Source organism: Pogoniulus pusillus, chromosome 19 (assembly GCF_015220805.1).
Source record: "Pogoniulus pusillus isolate bPogPus1 chromosome 19, bPogPus1.pri, whole genome shotgun sequence".
NCBI lineage: Eukaryota > Metazoa > Chordata > Aves > Piciformes > Lybiidae > Pogoniulus > Pogoniulus pusillus.
The window spans coordinates 12,659,123-12,674,002 of NC_087282.1; the positions used below are offsets into that span (position 1 = coordinate 12,659,123).

Below are 14,880 nucleotides of genomic sequence, written 5' to 3' on the forward strand. Positions count from 1 at the left end.
CTTAAATGCACTGGGACATCTCCCAGGACCCCTGGCACTGGCTAAGCACAATTTCTAACCCAGGCTATGCTACCTCTGTGGCTGAAGAATCCCGGGAAAAATATGTGAAGGAGTAAGGGGAAGCATCTGCAACTCCTGTGGCCAAACCAAGTTGTTCCCCCCTGCTGAAATCCTTCCTGGTATTGTGAGAGCAAAGAGACAGGGTAGGAGGAAGCCTCAATGCGTGGGTGGATGTCACCACCCCAGTGCATGGAGATAGTGCCCGGGTGGCACGGGAGCAGCTGCAACGAGAAGCTCACGAGAGATGGGGCAGGCAGCAGTGCTGTGTCAATAACGACACCAGGAGGGCTGCCTGAAATGTCCTCTTCCCCCAAAAAGCCACTTTTTCTGGCTCCTAAGAGTGAGGGATGCTCAGAGGTGGCTGCTGCAAGAGGGAGGCAGTGTGGCAGGAGGTGACATTCCAGTGGGATACCCTGAGTGGCACTGGGAAAATCCCAGACTGCCCCATAACGGGGAGGTGGGAGAGAGACATTTTCTCCTAGAAGAGAACTTGCTTCTCAGAGCTTGCCCCCCTGCTCTGGAGCCCTCAGAATCCCCTAGCTGGGAGGGCGATTCTGACACCCTTGCCACCCTTCTGCCTTTGGGGGAAGCTGGGATAGGACTGAGGGAAGATGTTGCCACCTGATGCTCCCCGAGTTCTGGGAAGCAGCAGGGGACAAGTGGGAGCCTTCCTCTGCCCCATCTCAGGCAGCGGCAGCAGGAAATGCAGGAGCTGCGAGCAGTGACAGGGAGGGAGCGAGCGCTGAGGTCCCTTTGCCTCGCCTGGTGACGTCTCTCCTTCCTCCTCTTTTTTTTCCTCTGTCCCTATAAAGAATCTCAGGCTCGCATCAAACTTCCCAGCGAAAGCAAACCAAACCCAGAGGGGTGGGAGGAAAGAGAGAGGTTCAAAACACACCTACAGCAGGCACTGGCCATGTCCAAGCCGGCTGCCTGCCCTGGGTACCGTGGGGTAAAGCCAGGCAGGTAGCCAAACCGGGAGAACTGGGAGCTCCCTCTCGTCCCGCCTTGGAAAACTCGCTCAAGTTGGAGAGATTTTCTCAATCTCTGCGGCACCTGCAACTCCCTGGATAAATACATCTGAGAGGAGGCTTTTTCATTCCAGCCACCTCATCCCAAGCTCCCGGCAAAGAACTGCAGCGACTCGCTGGTGTGCAGGGAACTCTTTCGGACAAACTTTTCGGGTCTATTGCTCCGCTTTTTAACCCTTTTTTGAGTTACTCTGCAGCACCCAGGCGGGCTGGGAAACTTCAGGCAGAGTCACATCCAATTCCCCCAGGAATTACAAAGGCAGAGAAGGGGAACTGAAGAATAATCGTGAAAAGAGGGGGGGGGGGGCAAGAGTTTAAGAAGGAAGAAAGGAGGGGGGAAATACTTCAGAAGGAAGACAAGAAGAAAAACTACATCTGCAGCCCAAGGATGAAGCAGTGAGTGGGAAGAACAACTTAACTGGGATCAACAAGTGGGAATTTCTGCACTTCTCTGCCCAGCCCTGCAAGCTTTTCAGAAACTTGCTGCTGGAAAAAGGAAAACTTTATTCCTGCTGTTTCCTTTGGACTGCTGCTGCGTTTCACAAGGGATTTTTTTAGGAGGAATTGGAGATGCTCCCCAAGCTCAGCACAACCCTGGCTCTCTGTGTCCTTCAGGGGCTGCTCCTGATGCACGGTAAGATGCGATCCTCCGGTGCTCCCTACGGAATGGGGCTGCTCAAGCAGCGGGGGTGGGACACGGAGAGCCGCCGAGGCTCCCATGGAGCTCCTGCACCTCTCCGTATCCCACCCGTTCCCCCACCAACTCAAGGTGCTCCACGAGGTGCAAATCCTAATTTTCACTGATTAATGGGATTTAGAAGAGTTTGGTGTTTTTTTTTCCGTGATGTTCATTCATGACACTGTGGATTGTGTAGGGGACACAGGCTGCTACTGACACAGGAATTCCTTGTGACAGTAGTGCTGGGGATTTTATTTCATTATTTCTTTTAATACTGAATGTATTTCACAGCTCAAACTTTAGTGTCTGGATGATCTTAGAGGTATTTTCCAGCCTGAATGATGCCATGATTTTATGATAATCTTTTCGTAGTTTAATATGAAAACTTACAGAAACTCTGTGAAGCATCCCTGTCCTCATTACTTTTTCATTCACTCAAGGATTTAATGTATTCATAGACTGGTTTGAGTGGGAAGGGACATTAAAGACTTTCCTAGTCCAACCCCTCTGCAGTCAGCAGGGACATCTGCAACTACAACAGGTTGCTCAGATCCACAACCAACCTCATCTGCAATGGTTCCAGGGACAGGCATCTCCCACTTCTCTGGGCAACCTGGGACAGGGTCTCAGCACCCACAGGGGCAAACATTCCTCCATTCTCTCCAGTCTGAATCTCCCTCTTTTAGTTCAAACCATCACCCCTCATCCTGTCACTACAGGCCCTGCTCAAGTCTGTCCCCAACTTTCTAATTGGCTCCTTGAAGTCCTGAAAGGTCACCAGAAGGTCTCCCCAGAGCCTTTTCTTCTCTGGGCTGAACAACTTCAACTCTCTCAGCCTGGCCTCACAGCAGAGGGCTTCCAGCCCTCCCATCATTGCTGTGGCCTCCTCTGGTCCCATTCCAATAGGCCCCTGTCTCTGCTGTGCTGAGGACTCCAGAGCTGGCCCCAGAACTGCAGGTGGTGTCCCACCAATGAGAAAGGAACTTATTCACAATCACTAGCCCCACTGAATTTCACATACTCACTCCAGCACCTTCCCCACAGGTACCTACAGAACAAACATCTCAGCCCAAAACTGTGCTCCAAAGGGCTTTTCCAGCCGTTCCCCAAAACACTGAAGCCGCAAAGCCTGCAGGTAGAACAGAGCTCTCCCACCACCATAGAAGCCCTTGGGACCTGCAGGAGTGCCTAGGGTAACCCTAGAGAAGGCACCACACTGAACAACAATACCTACCCCACACTGGACACCAGTACCCACACCTTGAGCTGCACCTGGTGCAGCATCGGAAGCTCAGCAGCTCTGGGAGCGTTCCCATAACATGTTCCACATGGCTGACACGTGTGTGAGCAGCCAGCTGCCTGCTGCAGGAGCTCCAGTGTGTGAGTAGGCAAGAAAAGTTGCCTGTAGAAGGCATATTTATCAGAAATCCAACAGGAATTTCACAAAGGCATAAATCACCCCAGACTTCCATGGATCAGAGGGACATAACAAGTATTTGGCAGAAGGGAGAAAGAGAATTCACTTCATCCAGTATGAATTTTATCCAGGCTGGAGTGGAGCATATTGTGCAATTCAAGGCCAGTTGTTACTTAGGAGGTTACTTAGGAGCTTGGCTAGAGATGCTACCTGCATTTAGGGACTGACTTGGATCCTCACTTACCAGGTCACTCTCCTAATAATTTGTGTCCTAATAACTTCGGAACGTGGTCCAGATTCAGTTTCCCAGCAGTGAAGGCACAGAGAAGGCAGTGTCTCCATCCTGTGACAAAGAAGGGAAGGCAGGCACATCACAAATTGTCCCTGAAGGCAAAGGCTGCTGATGGATTTGGAAGCAGCATTATGGATGTCAGACCTTTGTCCATCATTAAGAAAAGATAATATGTTCACACAGTCTCTGTGTGCCCTAATTAGGCTGGAAGCCAAACTGAAACAGGGCCAGGAAGCTAGAGGATTCTGGATAGTGATGATGCTATTGAGGTATTAACTCCTCAGACACCTTCCCTTCAAAGATCATCTCCAGCAAAGAATCCAATGACTCTTTGTATGACCTCCCAAAGCTCAAGAGGTATTTGCAGGCTGTGGGTTCAACCTTCTCAGGGATCTTTGTGATCAACATCAGGCAGAGTTGTGCTAAAGAGGCTGACTGAGTCAAACCCAAACAATTCTATCTCCAATGCAGACAGATCTCACAACTATGAAAGATATCTGGTACCTGAGGTGCAGAGTGAGGGCAGAGCAGCCGAGGGACACTTTTCTAGTTAGGAATTCTCAGGTGCCCAAGTGCTTTCATTCATACCTAACTCTAGCAAAAGAGTCTGAGTTTTCTTTCCTTCTCTGGTAGTATCTGGGAGCTGTGTCCTTACCTTCTGCATGTTGGCCAAGGCTGGTGTGGATGCCAGAGAAAGGAAGTTAACTATAATCATGTAGTAGTCAATCCAGACCAAATGTTGGTCTCCTTTAGAGAACTCCTCACTCATGTGGTGCTTTCAGACCTTAGGGGTGTTTAGCAGGGTGCAGAGACCAGGCAAACATCATCCTAATAATTTCCTGCCTTATTATAAACCTCAGCTTGAACAGGTTTTGGTCAGACATTGGAAGAGGCTGCTCAGGGAGGTGCTCGAGTCACCGTCCTGGGAGGTGTTCATGTGTGGACATGGCACTTTGGGCCATGGTGGAGCTGAGTTGATGGTTGGACCTAAGTGGTCCTACTTAGGGGTCTTTTCCAACTCAAACAATTCTGTGATTCTATATTTTATGTGCCTCTAAATTTCCTAAGACAGTTCTATGAGTATCATTAAACTTCCACTTTCTGTTTGCTTATGACACAGCTTATGTTCAGCTCCTCAGAGTACTCCTCAGAGTCTGTCTGCACAGACCTTCTGATGTAGCAATTATTATGCAGATGCCAACAGCTGGCACGTGTTTTAGGTACAGAGTGAGTTGGTTAAAAACAACCTTTTAAAAAACAATCTGTAAAGAGCTTTTTACACTCTCCACATTGCCCATAAAAAATTTAGTGTCTTTTCTCCTCCTGACATTATCATCAGAAAGGTTTTAAGACAGGAGTGATGCAAATAACTTTGCAGGCATTGGAATAAACTCAACGATTTCACTGGAAAACTAACAAGATTCAAGAGTAAAGATCAGGTCCTGGCTGATTGCTGTGAAATTAAATCAGGTTTGAAAGAGATTTTTTTTTGCTTCATTTTGCAACCTACAAATAGAATACACCAGGATGGACACTTTAGCTTCATACCATTAATTTCAATTACACCAAGTAGTAGTAGATAAGTGCAGAGCTTCATGAGCTTAAACTCCTCCTGGTTTGCTGAACTGGAAGCTCAGTGCTTGTAGCTGCAGGCTCAACCATAGAACCATGGAATTGTTTTGGTTGGAAGAGACCTCTAAGATAATCAAGTCCAACCATTGAGCCAGCACTGCCAGGTCACTGCTAAACCATGTCCCTCAGCATCACATCTCCACAGCTTTGAAAACCCTCCAGGGATGGGGACTCCACCACTGCACTGGGCAGCCTGGGCCAGGCCTTGACAACCCTTTGGGGAAATAAATTGTTCCTCACGCTCAACCTAAACCTCCTCTGGTGCAACTTCAGGCTTTTGTCCTGTCACTTGCTTCTTGGGAGAAGAGACTGACCCCTAGCTGGCTCCAGCCTCCTTTCAGGGAGCTATAGAGAGCCAGAAGCCTCCTTTTCTTGAGGCTGAACAACCTCAGTTCCCTCAGCTGCTCCTCACTAGCTTTGTTGCCCTTCTCTGGACCTGCTCCAGCCCCTCAAGGTCCTTCTTGGAGTGGCCCAAAACTGAACAAAGTTGCACACTCCTGCAAAGTTCTAAGCATTCAGGGTATGGTTTTGTCTTTCTCTGAGGCAGTCAGTGCTGGAAAGCTGAGGCCCGGGTAGCTGACAAGATGGGCTGTGGATCAGTTCTAGCAAACCAAAAATGTGTCTCTTAATTGCTGTTCTTCCTAAACATTTGCTTTACTGTGGGAAAATGTTATAAAAAGCAGAGAAGGCTTTTTTTAAGATTGTGATATATGAGCCTCCTGCCTGAAGCTGCCACATTCAAACCCAACTGGAAATCTCTTTACACTAATTCATCCATTTAAGGCAAGGAAAAAAATGTCAAGTATTTCTGAGTGCTCCCTTCTGAAAAACAGCATCCTACCCAAAAGAACACAAACCAGGCTGGTTGCTGAAGGTTGTTGGTGTAAGAACTTACAGTATTCTGAGCGGTATTTATCTCTCTGCATTTCCCCCTTGGTCTGCTGATAGGTATCAACCCAAACAAGAGCAATGAGGTTCATTTGAGTTATCTCTGGCATTTCGTGCATCCTCTGAGATGTTCAGGCAATGATGAAATATTTGCACTGAGGAATAGCTTGGACTACTTTAGTTTGACGTAATAGCTCAGGTTGGGCTGAATATATGATATTTATACTGCCAGTAGGTTTTTACCTGTGTTAGCAGGGAGCTTGGACTAGATGATCTCCAAAGGTCCTTTCCAACCCCTACCCTTCCATGGATCTATGATTCTCTTATTCTTTGATTCTGTGATTCTCTGATTAATTGATTCTCTGATTCGATTTCCTTTTTGATTCTTCGATTCTTTGATTCTCAAAATGTATGAACAAAGGCAAAATGTTTCCAACCACAACAGAATCCTTAGGCTCAGCCAGTGGTGGGTGATTTGTGGTTTTCCTAAGTTTTCCTCCCAGATCACCAGCACAGTTTGAAGGAGGGTGAAGATCTGCCCTTTGCCATATATATGGAGAGATAAAACTCATCTTTTGCTTCCAAAGACACTTGCAAAGTGTTTGCAGCAAAGGGTCACTTGAGCACCAGTAAAGGACAGGAGGAACAAAGCAGCTGCTTCCAGTTTACATTGCAAAACAGCTTTGGGGGCAGCAACAGCCACCTGCATTTTTTAAAGCTACACAGGAAATTTCCAAGAGGCAGTGTCTGACTTTCAAAGTGATCATGAGGAGGACACCCAAGCACAGCCCTGCTAAACTTCCCATGCTTAGTTTGATGTTTCCTCTGATCAGCCTTGCTCCACCTCTCCATTTTTTTTTCTCTAAACCAGTGCAATGTCACTGGGATGGGAATTGCAAGTGGAAGTAATTAGAGGATGTTTGGAATATCTAACCAAAACCGAGGAACAAAATAGATCTGTGCCAAGTGTTTTCCTTCAGAAAGCAACTCAGATGACTGACAGCACATGAAGGCTTCTGAGTGCTGATCAAGACATTCCTGTTCCTCTAGTCCTCACCTTAAGGCAGGACATCTAACTGTACTAACTGACCAAAAAATAACTGGCTACCTAAATAAGATGTAGTGAAATGTGTGTAAAGGAGAACTGAGCTTCTCATCGAGTTAGGCACCTCTTTAATTTTTAGGGCCATGGAGAAAACAATAGAAGCTGCCAAAACCAAGCAGCCAAGGTAATTATCTGGAAATGGCATTTAACAGAAGCATCTGCTTGAAGCTTGTCCCAGGGAGCAGAACTTCACCAGCAATGAGTATGCAATCATCAGAAGCAAAGCAAGATTAGAACAAATTGTGTGATGCAAGGTTTTCTCTCAGAGATGTGTCCATGAGCCACTTCCCCACATGAGGAAGAAGGAAGGTTCGGAGGAGGTAGGGACTCTGATCTCACGAGGCTCTGGTGAGCAGAACTGATGGACACCCATCTGGTACAAATCACAGCCCATTCGAAACTGAGTATTAAGATGAATTTGGAGCTAAGGCAGCAAATCCTATGGTTGCCTTTACAAGCTGGTCATAACTCTGCCACTCACCACTAATTAAGAAATTAGAAGAATCTCTTGGACCTTCTTAGAGCTGAATCTGGTGTGATGATGCTTTTCTATGCTGTAGCTGAGTCAGGCTTGCAGCACACACAGCCATCGCTGGCATCACACTGTATGCACCCAAGTGACTGCCCCGGCTCTGTGAGCTCAAAGGCTTTGGAAATGTAAGCAGTGAGATCACATATTAAGGGCAGCTGAGCTACCACTCTGTGCAAATGTTGTTGACTTGTGTTTGACTGTTACTAACAGTGTAATAGAGCTATGCACTCTGGTAGAGAGTCAGGAAGTCTGTGGATTGCTTTGTGATAGGCAGTGAGTAAATCTGTGGATTGCTTTGTGCTGGGCAATGAGTGAATCTGTAAACTGCTTTCTGATGGATACTCAGTAAACGTTTAGACTGCTTTTCAGGCAGTCCAATACCCACATCTCCAAGCAGTTGGATTAGTTTGTCTTTACAGCACATGTTTTGCGTCCTCACTACATCCTGCATCCCTTCTTCTTTCTCCCCCTCCCCTTTCCTGGATGTCTCCTAAACTCCCCTCAGGGCTCAGGATTCCTTGAATTTTTACATTAGAAAAAGCCAAGAGGAATTTCTCAGCCTTCCCATAACAGGAGGCTGCACAGACTCTCTTCCCTGTAGCAAAATTAGTTTTGCCTTTAAAACTCTGCTTGGCACAGAGATTTTAGCAAACCAAGGTGGGATTGCCCTGGACCTGCAGCTGAACCTCTTGTTTACTGCAGCCTGATGCATGAAGTCTTCTTGCTGTAAGGAATTTTACAACAAGACATTTTTCCAAGCTTCCCCTCAAAAAAATCTAGAAGTACAGAAGAAATTTCCTTCATGCCCTGCAGGGAATGGCAAAAGCATTAGGGTTTAGCATTAGATTTTAATATTCACCCAAAATCCTAAACTCAGGCTCAGAATGTAAAGGAAATATAGGGACCAGCCTTCTATTTTCAGACCACTTGCCTTTGTCTTCTGCATTTCCACATAGGTTTCCTTAGATCTTCCTGTGTTTTTCTGAACTGTGGGAACATGATTGCCAAGGAAGTGGAGAGGGGAGTTTTCAGCCCTGCTGGGATTGTTCTTGATTTAAGGGTCAAGGAAGCTTGACCTCGTCATTACCTGTTCCATTTTTTTTTCACAAGATCACCACAGATCTAAACCACCTCAGCCAAAATATTTGCTTCCTTAGAGCCCATGGCTCAGAACATGCACACCTTGAATTCTTCCTTACAGATACTCCAAGGTCAGTGGTCAGGAAAAGCACCAACCACCATGGGGCTACTTTGCCTGTTCCTCTCTAGCTATGAGTAAAAAGGGATTGCTTACAGGGATACTCCACACAAACACTCAGCAGCTCTTCTGTACAGTGTTCATCCTGTTTGCTCTTAACTCACAGCTTACTAACTCTAATCAATGCTGAACGCAATGATTTAGAAGCTAAAGAAGTTTCCTCCCTGTCCCTAGAAGCCTGCAGCAGGTAATGTGAGCAAAACCCCATTTCTCATCCTCAAATCCCTCATAGCTACTATGAAGGCCTCATTTTGGACCTTTGTAGCTATAGGAAACAGCCCTGAAAGCTGACATCAAGCCTGGACTTTCTCAGCTTTTATGCTGGCTTGTGCAGGTGTTGGTGCTTCAGACTCTCAGTGCACAGATGCCTTCTCCACGAGCTATAAAACATGTTTTTCTCTTCTGCTTCTTCACTTTTTCTTCTAGCTGCCCTAACCCGGCTCCCTAGGGGGCTGTAACATGCCCACACAGTAGCATTTGGAAGCCCTTCTTGAGGGCAATCCTAATCACAATGTGCCTTCATACAGGAAATGGCTGTTGGAAGAGATTGCCCAGAACTCCAACAGGAAGGCTGTGTTTGAAAGGAGGGAAGTAAAGCACTGGGGATTATCAGTAGCAAACCTCAAGGTTTCTGTCTTTCACTGCAACCAAATGAATCACACAGGTGCTGGGTTATCCAGCACTGGGGCACTGGGTATAGCCCCCACCTCCGCTGATGGAAGGGCTCCCATTCCATTCACTGCTGCTTTGGAATTATCACAGAGCCATGGAATGGTTTGGCTGGAAAGAGACCTTTAAAGCTCATCTATTCCAATTCCCCTGCAGTCAGCAGGGACATCTGCAACTACAGCAGGTTGCTCACAGCCCCAAACAACCTGACTTGCAGTGGTTCCAGGAATGGGGCATCTCCCACCTCGCTGGGCAAGCTGAAACAGGGTCTCAGCACCCTAAGGGTCAAACATTTCTCCCATCTCTCTGGTGTGAATCTCTCTGGTTTAGTTCAAACTATCACCCCTTGTCCTGTCACAACAGGCCATGATAAAGAAGTGTATTTTCAGCTTTTGGTCCACTCCTCAAAGTACAATTACTTAATTAACACTATAATTGATACTTTTTGATTGCAGGTACTACTTTGCCCCTTATTCAGTGAGGAATATCAGAAGAAATAATATGGCAGTGGCCAAGAGCAAAGAGAAATGCTTTTCCCAGATCTCCTTCTGGATGTATAGGAGGCAAGGAGAGTAAGCAAGGCAGCTGTAATAGCATGTCACAGCAGGATGGAGCCAAATAGTACATTTCACCAGAGAAAAGGGTTTTGTGCTGATACAATCACACAATCATAGAATCAGTCCAGTGGAGGCTGCAAAGATGCTGAGGGGCTTGGAGCATCTCTGTGAGCCCTGGGCCTGTTGAGCCTGGAGAAGAGCAGCCCCAGAGGAGATCTGATCAATGTTCAGCAAGAGCTAAAGGGTGGGGGGCAAGAGAATGGGGCTAGATTCTTTTCAGTGGTGCTCAGTGACAGGACAAGAGGCAATGGGCACAAAGAGGAACCCAGGAGGAGAAACCTCTTTGCTGTGAGAGTGCTGGAGCTCTGGAGCTGGCTGCCCAGAGAGGTTGTGGAGTCTCCTTTTCTGGAGAGCTTCCAAACCCACCTGGACATTGTGATCCTGGGCAAGCTGCTGTGGGTGACCCTATTTTAGCAGGAGGGTTGGACTGCTTACCAAGCAGAGTAATCAATCCCCAGACTCCTATGTCAGCGTGAACAGAGTGAAGCATGCAAAAGGGAGGGATTCCCTCCAGCAGTCCCCTCTGGCTGCCACTCCCATGCAGTTGGCCCATCTCACTTTATGTTGCTCACAGCTCATCATCCCACTCAGGGCTGACTTCCACATATATAACGATACTGTGTGTCTCTGGGAAAGTAAGACCCAGTTGTTATCATGAAGCTGCTAATGATCCCGTTAACAGTTTTATTACTTAATCCCCTGATCCATCAGGTTCTGACTGATTTCCAGAAAGGAGATGAATCAAGTCTTCAGTGTGATGTATTTATAGGTTTGGAATTGCTGTGAGGCTTCTAGGCCATGCTTGCATTTTTATTGTTTCTCTTGGCTTTCTGACCAAGTCAAATAAACATGGGTAGCTTCACTCTCTGGGTCAATCTGGGCAATATCACCCTGCCCTGATGAAAGAGAAGTGCGAGTCTAAACAAAAGACTCAGTTTGGCACCATTCCTGGGATGAAGGAATGGTGTGGGCAAGGTAAATTTGGGAAGACAGCAGACTGCAGAACAGGGCACATCAAAGCTTCCCCCATCTGCAGTGTACACTGTAAATCCCACCAGGAAATGTTATCATTACACTTGAAGGAGGTTATATACCATGCTGGTTTATTCTTCTTAGTATTATGGAAACAGATAATCACTAGGGTTGCAAAAAGACCTCTAAGATCATCAAGTCCAACCATCAACCAAACACCATGGCCAGTAAACCATGTCTCAAAATGCCATGTTCACACATTTCTTGATGATCTCAAAGGATGGTGACGCCACCACCTCCCTGGGGATCCTGTTCCACTCTTGCAGTAAAGAAGCTTTTCATAATATCCAGTGTAAATGTCCCCTGGCACAAACTGAGGCCATTTCCTCTCATTCTCTCACTGGTTACTCAATAGAAGAGACCAACATCCACCTCACTGCAACATGAGATTATTACATGAGAGTACTCCTACCTGCAGACCAGTCACACAGAGAGACTGACAGAGCTGGTTGTATCTATGCTATGGCTCATAGCAGAAGAGCATTGTCAGAGTAGAAACTGAAGTTACAACAGGACCCACAAGAAATTTGAGGCTTCACAAGCCATTAGTTGGCCTGTGATCTTTACACCAAGGATAAAAAGGTTTGGTAAAAACTAGCCATGTACTTTGCCTTTCTTATCGCTATCTACTTTGCAGTTAAAATGCAGTGCTGCAGCCCATATGCTGAAATGCCATGATTAATTGAATGCAATAAATCATGAAGGAGTGAGCCTTCTGGTTATGGAAGTTGATCTCTGCTGAATTTTGTGCATAACTCTGCTTGTTAGATTGCTATTAAAAATAGATTACTAACCTTCTTTCCCTAATGTGCTATCCAGCATGTCAGAGCTGGGATCCAATATCATCCAGGGCAGGCAGCCACAAACAGGCACCGTAACATCCTGCAGGTCTACAAGCACAGACCAATGCTCCCAAGAGGAAGGTTCTCCTTTTCCCATCCCAAGGATATGTGCACAATATGTTTTCGTGTCCTTCATGATGGTATCTTCAGCTTTAGGGACAGCTTCTGGCAAAAAAGGACAAAAGCAGAGGAAAAGTGACAGTTTTCAGAGAGTTACAGAATCATAGAATGGTTTGGGTTGGAAAGGACTTTTAAAGGTCATCTAGTCCAAACCCTCTGCAGTAAATAGGGACATCCTCAAATAAATCAGGGTCACTTGGGTGTGATGGGATGCAAGGAAGGTATCTCCTGGGCTGAGTTTCTTGCAGTGAACAGGATGAAGGCATTCTGAGGAATTCTCAGCCTACATAAGTCAAAGGTCTGTCTTGTGCCCTTCCATTTAATGGTAGAGGAGATGTTTAGCATGAATTTTACTGCTGGTCTTTGAATGTCTGCCTTTTTGTTTTGATTCTATATTGTTCTGAGTTAAATAGTAGGAAAAGAGATATCTCTGCCACCATAACATTCTCCTATAGGTCTATTCATTATAGATCCCCAGAGGAAACTGGGAGTCAGCCAGGACAATGGGCTGATGGACAAATGAGCATACATTAACTTTCTGTGGCTCTATAGTGCCTCTGGGCTGCATTTCCTTTGCATTCTTAGGAACATAATGTGCTTCGATGTCTTCCTCTGCCTTGAACTGCTCTCCTTAGACATACTGGATGTCAAGCAGCCTCTGCAGCAGAGGCCTGATGTGGATGTCCTTCAGGCAGATATAGTGGTACACTGAGTGATACTTTTGGGGTGAGTGGGAAGACCATAAGAAGAGACCCAGCCAGCTCTGCAGATCACTGGCTCACCTGGGTTGGGGGTGCTGGGGTGGCTGCTGGTCCCATGCCATGCTCCAATTTTTTTCATGAGTAAAATCTTTCCTTGTAAGGGAAGCAGCCCTGGAGCAGGCTGCCCAGGGAGGTTGTGGATTGTTGTTGTCTGGTGAGATTCCAAACTCACCTAGACATTGTGATCCTGGGCAATCTGCTTTTGCAGGGGGTGGGACTAGATGATCTCCAGGGGTTCCTTCCAGCCCCCTCCATGGTGGGATTCTGTGAAACCAACTAGGATGTCAGGCGAATTGGACATAAGCCATGATGTTTAAGTAATATTCTGGTCACCCTGAGAGAATCAGAAATAAATCTCCTTCCTGCCCTCCCTACAGACTTCTGTAGAACCTGGTTTTGCCTGTTGCTCTTTTGCCCTGATATTTGATGATCTCACCTACTTTGCATGGGAACAGAGCCAAGCAGATGAAAAAGATTAGATTAGAGCCCAGATCAGTTACCATCACCTTACCTTCAGGGTTGCACAGTCTGAGAAAGCATGACAGCTGCTTCTGAAACCCTGCCTGTCCCACCCAAAAGGTGTGTCTGACACACCACTCCCTGCTGATGCTGGCTGGCAGAACCTGCTGACACGTCCTGGGTACCACCAAGTGCCTGGCAGGACTTGCAAGGCTACTGTTACTTCTTGACTCAGTACTACAGATGTGGCCACACCAGAGCAGCTAGGGGAAGAGAACCTCCCTCAATCTACTGCTCACACTCTTCTGAGTGCTCCCCAGGAGACCACTGGCCTGTAAGAGTGCATTGCTGGCTCATGGTGTACTTGTCAACCAGCACTTCTGGTCCTTTTCTGAGGAGCTCCTCTCCAGCAGGTCAACCCCTCACCTGTACTGCTGCATGAAGTTATTCCTGCTCAGGGGCAGGACGCTACAGTTGTCCTTGTTGAACTTCATGAGGTTCCCCTTTGCCCAGCTCTCCAGCTTGTCCAGGTCTGGCTGAATGGCAGAACAGCCTGAGAGCTGTCAGCCTTACCTCCCAGTCCTGTTTCACCAGCAGCAGACTGAGAGTACTCCCCATCCCTTCAGCCAGGTCATCAATGAAGATATTGAATAAGACTGAGGTCAGTTCTGACCCCCAGAAAACATGGTACTTCCCTCATCCTCTTGGCCCACACAGAGGTGGTAGGCTGCCAGTTTCGTGGGAGGAATAATGAGGCTCAAACACAGACACAGCCATGCCTAGATGCAAATGGAAGCAGTGTCACTCCACTTACAGCTGTATTTCACAAAGCCTCTTGGTTTTCATCCTGACTGTGTCTTCTGGCACAGGGGAGTTTGCAGAGCTAATTTTCAGCTCCTGTCTAATGGATTCCCCTGCTGAGTGTCTGTTACAGATTCCAGATTGAGAGTTTGTTCTCATCTCCCCTGTGCACATCTATGTTAGTGGTACTTCTTGGAGAGCTACTTAATGAGCCTGGAGTGCTACCGAGTGTTTGTGCTGACATTCAGGAGGAGTTTCTCCTCCTTCTTGGAGGAAGGTGGCCCTCCCAGCCAGCCCATTGTTTTCCTACTTCTTTCATCCTGGTAGAAATAAGATGATTAGAGGAATGTTGGGTTTATCAATGCTGACCAGCAAAAGGAGAAGGCTCCCTCCCTAGGAGCTCACTCATTCTGAACTTCCATGATTCTGGGGAGGAGGAGAGAGCTGCAGTTGAGAAGCAAGAGTTAGAGAATTACAGAATTATTTTGGTTGGGAAAGATCTTTAAGATCACTGAGTCCAACCATTCTCTAACTCTACCAGGCCTGGTGCTGAACCATGCCCCTCGGCACCACATCTCTGCATCTTTTAAGCACTTCTAGGGATGGGGATTCAGTCATCTCTGTGGGGAGCCTGTTCCAGTGTTTGAGAACCCTTGCAGTGAAGAAGTTTCTCCCAATGTTCAAAATA

The 14,880-nt window shown here is 46.9% G+C and overlaps 1 protein-coding gene across 1 annotated transcript in view; it reads left to right on the forward strand.

The window, feature by feature from the left end:
* Nucleotides 1–1,449: 1,449 nt before the first annotated feature.
* LOC135183956 (vascular endothelial growth factor receptor kdr-like) overlaps nucleotides 1,450–14,880 on the forward strand; it is a 157,954-nt gene continuing 144,523 nt past the window's right edge. The window contains exon 1 of the mRNA XM_064159343.1: nucleotides 1,450–1,722. Within this exon, the coding sequence (XP_064015413.1) occupies nucleotides 1,659–1,722 (64 nt within the window). The 5' untranslated portion in view covers nucleotides 1,450–1,658. The remainder of the gene's footprint in view (nucleotides 1,723–14,880) is intronic.